The 8944-nt window shown below is 37.6% G+C and overlaps 1 protein-coding gene across 2 annotated transcripts in view; it reads right to left on the reverse strand.

Moving 5' to 3' along the window:
* The window catches only part of NUP54 (nucleoporin 54kDa), a 41387-nt gene that overhangs the window by 18104 nt on the left and 14339 nt on the right, over positions 1–8944 (reverse strand). For both annotated transcript variants that reach the window (XM_006871579.1, XM_006871578.1), the window contains 6 exons: positions 7586–7812; positions 5988–6175; positions 5067–5263; positions 3145–3199; positions 2347–2440; positions 1650–1757 (listed from right to left, as the gene is read on the reverse strand). In XM_006871579.1, the coding sequence (XP_006871641.1) occupies positions 1650–1757; positions 2347–2440; positions 3145–3199; positions 5067–5263; positions 5988–6175; positions 7586–7812 (869 nt within the window). The remainder of the gene's footprint in view (positions 1–1649; positions 1758–2346; positions 2441–3144; positions 3200–5066; positions 5264–5987; positions 6176–7585; positions 7813–8944) is intronic.

An 8944-nucleotide genomic window follows, 5' to 3' on the forward strand; every position in this document is an offset into this window, starting at 1 on the left:
TGAATAAGGAAGACCATAGAAGAATTGATGCCTTTGAGGTATGGTGTTGGAGGAGAATATTGAAAGTGCCATGGGCTGCCAAAAGAACAAACAGATCCGTTTTGGAAGAAGTACAGCCAGAGTGCTCCTTGGAGGCCAAGATGGCCAAACTTCGACTCTCATACTTCGGACATATTGTCAGGAGGGACCAGTCGCTGGAGAAGGATATCATGTCTGGTAAGGTGGAGGGTCAGAGGAAAAGAGGAAGACCCCCAGCGAGATGATTGGCCAAGAGGCAGCATCGATGGACTCAAGTGTGGCAACAGCAGTGAGGTTGGCCCAGGATCGGGCAGTGTTTTGTTCTGCTGTGCATAAGGTCGCTATGGGTCGGTACTGATTCAATGGCACTTAAAAACAATACCAACAACGTATATGAAGGAGTCCTGGTGTGGCGCTGTGGGTTAATGCACCATACTGCAAAGACATTTGAACTGCAGGGTCGGCGGTTCAAGTTCACCAGCTGCTCCTCGGAAACCCTATACAGGGTCACTATGGGTCAGCGCCAACTTGACAGCACTTAACAACAACAACCTATATGAAGCACTTTCAAAAAATGGTTTATTCTGAATCTATCAACCTTACCTCCACACATCACTTAAACAGTTTATAAAAAAAATTTCTCCAATTACAAGGCATGGAAGAAAAACTCTTAAAACATACCAGCTGGCTGGCCACAACAAGAAGAAACAGACAAATACAAAAGTTGACACTATAAAACAAACCTGGCCCAGACTCTTGAAAAATGAATAGCATTAAAAAATAAAAAAAAGTAAGGGGGATGGGACTCTTCTAGATTTAAAAATACTATAAATATGTATAACCCAAAATGACTCTTGGTTAGATCATCGGAAAAACAAGGTTACAGAAGACAATTCTGAGACATTTGGTGTGACAGTTAAGGTTTTATGTCAACTTGAGTGGGCTAGGATTCTCTGGTTTGGCAGTTAAGACATAGTAATCCCTATGATGGGATCTGCTATGAACAACCAGTCATTTGAAAGGAAGTTTCCTTGGAGGTGTGGCCTGTATCCAATATATCGACATTCAGACAAAGTTTTATTACTCTGTTGGGTCTGGATCCTGCATCTGGCTCATTCTCCAACCTCTGGCTCTTTGGATTTGAGCCAGTGGCCTGCTGTAATGCCTGCTGTCTGAACTGCCAACCTTGGTTCGTCAGCCATGCTGCTAAGGGGTCAGAAGCTTCCAGCCTCACATCTAACTCACAAGACGTGGGACTGACCACCTCCACAGCTGTGTGAGCCATTTCCTTGACATAAACCTCCTTTCATATATACATACATATGTATGTATATATGTATGTATGTGTGTATATACATATGTATATACAAGCTTCACTGGTTTTGCCACTCTAAGGAAACCAGAAGACTAAGACAACTGGGAAAATCTGAGTATGGACTGGATATTAGGTATTATGCAATTATGACATGCCATAATGTTGGCAACTCACTTTTAAGACCTAAAAGAGAATAGCAAAACAGAAAGAAGATTAAAATAAAGTCAAATGTGGCAACATGCTAACCTTTCTCTAGATGTGTAACTTTTCAAAGTAAACTCTAAAGACAAAAAAAAAAAAAATCCAAAATGATTACCTGTAAGGTTCTATGGGAAAGATCCATAAGTTTCCTCTTATATTGTGCAATTTTGGCCATAGTTGTAGTTTGATTCTTCTGTAACTCACTAATATCTTCTGATATGATCTGTTAAATATTTTTTTCAGATAAATTAAGTATAACTATCATAGCTATTTATATACAAATTACCTATATGCAAAAATACCTTACACCTGATTCTGTTGTTAGATGCTGTGGAGTCCATCCCATGTGACAGAGTAGGACTGCCCCACAGGGTTTCCCTGGCTCCACTCTTCAGGAAAGCAGTTTGCCAGGCCATTCTTCCACTGGCCACTGGGTTCAAACTGCCCACCTTTAGGTTGGCAGATAGCTGGTCACAATTGCTAATGTCTCCCAGATTCCCTGTCATTTGCATAAGGCTCCATAAATAAAGTACGTAATAAAGAAATGACACATGCATGCTCCTGTTGGAATGGAAATTAAAAGTCTAAGTAAACTGCTAAGCCAATCATTTTAAATTATAAATTCACTATTATAACATTTATGAGGGGCTTTGCCAAAAAGCAAGTTGCTATATAAAACCATAATTTCTAATTTGCAGTGTATTCTATACTGTTTCCTCATCAGACAAAACAATAGTATAAATGATAGACTCAAATGTCTACAAGACTTCTTTCTACTGCCAGGCCCAGAGAATGAAATGCTAAATGCTTACATCTAGTCTGGTTTGATGCTGCTTAGTCATCTGATCTTGAACCTTCAGCCTTCGCAGAAGCTCTTTGAAACCCACCATTGGGACAGGAATTAACCTAAAGAAATGCAAGTGGTTAATTTTCAAATCTTAAGCTTTGTATTACAAAATACAAGAACTTGAGACATTTATAAAAACGTGTGTCATTTCACATACAAGTTCTAGGATTCTAAAAGATCTGGAGTCCTGGTGTAGCGCTGTAGGATCAGCACTAGACTGCTAACCCCAAGGTTAGCAATGCAAACTCACCAGTCCCTCCTCAGAAACCCTATACAGGGTCGCTATGAGTCAGAACTGACACACTGGCATTTCACAACAACAATTAAGTTCTCTGACCATGAAATCAACAATGTTACACCATAGAGATTTTATTCAACCTTCCTATTGTACATATGGAGTCCTGGTGTGGTGCTGTGGGTTAATGCACCAGACTGCAAAGCCGTTTGAACCTCAAGGTCAGCAGTTCAAGTTCACCAGCTGCTCCTAGGAAACGCTATACAGGGTTGCTATGGGTCGGAACTGACTCGACAGCACGTCACAACAACAACAATGTACAGGTTAAGTGTCCAGTGAGGGGAAAAAAATGCATTCTTAAATGCAAATGCAGTTAAGGGACTAATACTCAGATTTCATTTCATTCTAAAATGCAATGAAATGAAAATAAACTCACCTCAAATGCAAGACATATAATAACTTGTTTGTTTTCCTAATATCAAATACTAGTTTTTGTATCAAATTGGTACAAGATCAAGATATACTTACTTTTCAGAATCAGGGTTATCCACCTTGGCTTGTTCCCATATAATAGGATCAACTCCTACCATAAAGAAGAAATATACCTTATTAAAGAAATTATTTCCCATATTTATATTGGTATAGGAAGGCCATCCGTAAAGCACAGCCCAGAAGCTATAATAAAAAATGACTGTCAAATATAAACACTATACAAATAAACATTAGGCCATCCTGGAAACACTCCATACTTGACTTCAATTATATGGCTTTCTAGAAAACACAAAGTATTTTTTAGGACAAAGCTAAAAAATAGTAAAAAGTGAAAGTAAGTATCTACGACCCACAGGACATTAGATATTAGAGTAACCTCCAGAATATAAAATTAGCTCCTATAAATCAATAATGAAAAGGCAAAAACTCTCATATGAAAGAAAATCGGACAAAGGATACAAAAATACAAATATGTGGGTGATAACATAAAAATATACTCTACTAGTAATCAAGAATGTTGTTGTTGTTGTTATGTGCCATGGTTCCAACTCTTAGCGACCCTGTACAGGGTTTCTGAGGCTGTACATCTTTATGGGAGCAGAAAGCCTCATCTTTCTCCCGCGGAACAGCTGGTAGTTTCGAACTGCTGACCTGGCGATTCCCAGCCCGATTTGTAACCACTACGCTACCAGAGCTATATATATGTTAAAATAAGTATTAATTTCTTGACCTAGTGGCAAAACTTAAAAATGGCTGATAATCACTGTTGTTGACAAAATGAGTTTTCTCACACATTGCTGGTATGAATATAAATTGGTTGAACTTTCTATGGTAAGCAATTTGGTAGTATCTAACTGTGGCACTGTGGTTTGATGTGCTGCAAAGTCAAGTTGAGCCACAAGATCAGTGGTTTCAAGTTCACCAGCTGCTCCTTGGAAACCCTATACAGGGCTGCTATGGGTTGGAATAGACTTGATGACACTTTACAATAACAGCAAAAACAATATATAGGAGGCCTGGGTGGTGCTGTAGGCTAAGCACTGAACTGCTAACTGCACTGTGGCAGTTTAAACCAATCAGCTGCTCTTTGGAAACCCTATTAAGGGGTCACTATTAGTTGGAAATGACACAATGGCACTTAACAACAAGTACAGAGAGTTCCAGTGTGGCACTGTAGGATAAGCAATGAACTGCTAACAGCAAAATCAGCAGTTCAAACCCAACTGCCACTCTCAGAAACCCTATATAGGGTCGCTGTGGGTCAAACCTGACTCACTAATACACAACAACACATACATATCAGAGGGCTTCAAAAAGTTAGTGGAAAATTCCGTTATCTTTCAATTCCACGTTTCCATGATCTTTCTGAAGCTCTCTCATATAAGGAACCCTGGTGGCACAATAGCTAAAGAGCTTGCCTAAGTAAAAAGTTACCAGTTTGAATCCACTAGCCGTAGGCAAGACCTGGTGATCTACTCTTACAAGATCAGAGCCTAGGAAGCCCGACAGAGCAGTCCTCCTCAGTCCTGTAAAGGCACTATGAACACACAGGTAGATATACTTGTATTTGAAATCTCAGTCAAAGGATTACTACAACACCACACAACAGTAGCACAGGAAGAAAAGTAAAGGAGAGCTGCCACACAGCCAATCTCCTTAAGTCACCTCGAATCTTCTAAAATGAGACTCATTCAAGTTTTAACTGGAATATGCATTAAAACAAGCGATCAACTAGAAAAAAATAAGTCAAAACATTAGGAAGCACCTTTAGGTAGCGACATTTTCCTTCAATTTATCTTTTACAAAAATTTCTAACAGCCACATTATAAATGCTTTAATAAAAAAATCCTAAACTATGTGCTCAATAAGCTGACATTGATAACCAATCAACATGTCCCAAAATGAATGGAGATTTGTAAACCTTTAATTTTCTCAATTCTCTAACCCTAGAAACATACCAGCAGGTGGATTCTGTAGATGCTGTTTGATCTGTGCAGGAGAAAGTTCTGTTCTAGTCATAGAAAGAGTTACACCAAGTTGCTGCAATTGTGTTTTTATATTGGCTTGTTCAAAATGGGCATATAGTGTTGTAGCTGGAACTCTTCTTGAAGTACCATTTGGAGAACGTTCAACAACATAAATGACAACTTCTGTCCTAGAGGAAAAATATCCAAGTTATAAAATATCAACCGTGTAACTTATAGCCACAAATATCAATGAAGAATGAAGAATGCCTGTTTAGAACGATGGAGCTAAATTTCAGAAATGGCTGTTTTAGGTGAAAGAAATTACACTGTTTTTTCTTAATCTTGCATATGAAACAATGCTATGTTCACATATAAATCAACTTAAATGACAGCTAAAATGAAATAGGAAAACAACATAGCATTTATAAGTGTTTGCTTAACTGCAAAGTTCTATCTAAATATTATTAATTTTTTTTTCAGAATCAAGGATTACTTTGGAGATTTTATTACCTAAACCAAACACCAAACCTAACTGCTGTCATGTTGATTCCAACTCATAGAGCAAATCTGTCCCATTGGGTTTCCAAGACTGTAATCTTTACAGAGGCAGAATGTCACATCTTTCTTCTGCGAAGTAGCTGGTAGGTCTGAACTGCCACTCTTTTGGTTAGCAGTCCTGGTGTGGCACTGTGGGTTAATGTGCTAGACTGCAAAACTGGTTTCAACCACAAGGTCGGCAGTTCAAGCTCACCAACGCTCCTTGGAAACCATATATAGGATCGCTATGGGTTGAACCGACTCAATGGCACTTAACATCTGAGATTTAATTTGTGCTTTAGTAACAAAAACACTGTGAATTATCTTCAATGGACCGAGGCACATAAAAATAAATACATTTTAATATATACTTACTGGTCATCTGGCAATGTTTTAATACCCTCTACATTTACAGTAAGGGTCTGATTTCCTCCTAAAACTTTATGCAATGATTCTACCAATTGTTGTTGCTGGCCTCGAATATCTGCTTCTTTTTTGTTGAAAACAAATACAACTAGGCCATCTTCATCTTTATTATTGGGCATACAACTGTAACCTACTGCCTGTGGAATGAACGACATACAAATAAAAACAATGTAAGAAATAGAAATCTTAAGTCAAGTGCTTAATATTAATAGTTTTGTGTCCATTAAATAGGAAAAACAGCTTAATGTCTGATAATGAAGGGAATAGTGATTCTTCTACCACTATGGGGAGGTCACACAATTATAAAGAGAAATTACTTGATCTAAGAATGGCATAAATTTATATCATGAAATGAACATATCCTGTTATAGAGAGTAAAGAGCTTTCTCCCCACAAAAAACATTCATTATATATCTGACACATGGAATGTTAAATTTTAGATACACAAAATACTTTTAAGGTATATTAACATCAACATCTTACAAAGACTATTAAATTTAGTCTAATGACTATAATTTCATGTTACATAAAACTTTTTAGACCAATTAAACATGCCCACCAATTATACCTAAGAATAAAGGTTCTAGATACAAGTCTTCTATCTCATCACCACTTGCTTATATGCAACTTAAAAATGCTCTAATGCACTATAGATATGTATACATTATACATTCTACTATATGTATATTATACCTTCTCATCCTTTAAAAAAATAAAAATATTTTTAAGTTTTTATAGTCAACATAGTACCTGCTATTTTGTATTTTACTAAACAAAAAATATTAAAATCTCAACTACAAGCATTCAGAAAAGCTAATTTTTGGGTTTGGTTGCTTTTGAGAGTGATGGACAGATAATCTCCAACTCCATTGCTGGCCATGCTTTGCTATTTAACCATGTTTAAGGATCTGATCCTCAGCTTTATAGTGCCAAAGACAGGATCAGGCTCAAGAGACTGACATAAGGCAACAAAATTCACAAGAGGCTGAAGTATAAACTTGAATTCCAATTCATTAATTTGTAATGAAAAATATATTGCCAAGTTAGACTTGAATGAATACTCTAACTGCTTATGAATAAATTGTCTAAGAAGCCAAATTTAAGAGAAGGCTGTTCCATGGGCAAGGAAGGAATCAGAGCAAAGAAAATGGACTTGTACTGTTTCAATGGCTTTGGACAATATAGTTATACCTGCCAAGCAAAACAGAAACCTGATAGCTGCACTTCCTGGACAATGTTAAATAAATATCACTAAATCCTAGATTGGGGTCTCCCCTTATAGGTCCCACCCGACAAACGCCCTCTGTCAACATTTTTACCTTAATTATAAATCATATCCCATTTGCCTGGGACCATATTCTGGTCAATTTTCACTACACATACATAGGAAATTGCTTTAATTTAAAAAAATTCTTTTAAAATCAAAATACCATTATACTATGTTCAAGAGGTTCTGAAGCAACCAATCGTTTTCCTGATACTGTTTTAATCTAAATATATTCTCTGTCACAATTATTCTTCAAACAAGATCAAAAGCAGTATAATACCTTAAATCGGCAAAAAGGATTTTCTTGGGTGAATTCCACTGGTGCATTGTTATTGTTAAAATATCCTTTTCCTGTTCCCCAAAAGGCCTGCAGTTGGTTCCATTTTGCCAAAATAGCATCTCTCTCATCTCCCAATAGCGTTGGAGCAGAAAGAGCACTTGCGGTATGTATCAGTTGATTGGATTGGGTAGGCGCTTGTGTAGGCTGACTGAAGAGACCACCTAATGCTAAAAATGTACCCGAAAATTAGTATTTCAAAACACAAAACTTAATCAATTTAGATCTTGGGTGTAATAGGCAGAATAAAGATCCTGTTTCTAGGAATGTGTTACCTTACGTCACAAGAGACTACAGATGTGATTGAGGTTATAACCGGTTGTTGGTGGTGGTTCCAACTCATAGCACCGTGAATATGGTTTCCAAGGCTATAAATTTTCACAGGAACAGAAAACCTCATCTTTTTCCCACGGACCGGCTGGTAGATTCACGCTGCTGACTCGTAACTCACTACACTACCAGGGCTCCTCATACTTGGTACAAGAGACAAATAAGGCTAATGGAGGAATTTGTAAGAAACACCTCTGTTGAATCTAGTTGGTGGACATAAATAAATACTATTCTATTTTGGATGCATGTTTGAACTTTCCATAATTAAAAAATAATAAGTGCTCCTAGGATGATTTAATAAGAGCAGAAACTCGATAAGCTAAGTGGGCTAAGTGGTAAGACAAGGCATCAAAAGGAGACAGCACTCTGTAACAATTTCAAGTAGTTTAACTGCCCAAGGAGGAGAAAGAGTGGGAGCTGAAGTGAGATGAGATTAGAACAGGTTTCATGTTTTGTTTTGTTCTAAGACAAAGGGAATTTTAGATTGTGGATGGGACACATGGATGACAAGCTAAAGTTACTGAGGGGCAGAGGAGAGGGCTCGAGGAATAATCAACAGGACAGGGGCCCTTAGAAAGTAAGAGGTTAGGAGATGCACAACAGTACGAAAGACCTGAGCTCTAGGATGGGTAGAGATGGACACAGATAAATATATTTGTTGACAGGAAGTTGAAGTAAATTGTAACTTAAGACTCTATCTTCCCTACAAAGCCATCAGCTAGAAGTGAGAACATAGACATTTGAGATTTGGAAAGAATAGGGGTTTAAAGTAACTGTTAAAAATGAAGAGGGGACGAGAATCCAGAAATTAATGCATCTACATACAGCCAACTGATTTTTGACAAAACACCTAAATATACTGCATGGGGAAGTAATAGTCTCTTCAACAGATGGTGCTGGCAGAACTGGAAAACGATATGCAAAAGACTGAAACAAGACCTTCACCTCACACCTTATACAAAAACCAACTCA

The sequence above is a fragment of the Chrysochloris asiatica genome, unplaced genomic scaffold (assembly GCF_000296735.1).
Source record: "Chrysochloris asiatica unplaced genomic scaffold, ChrAsi1.0 scaffold00169, whole genome shotgun sequence".
Taxonomy (NCBI): domain Eukaryota; kingdom Metazoa; phylum Chordata; class Mammalia; order Afrosoricida; family Chrysochloridae; genus Chrysochloris; species Chrysochloris asiatica.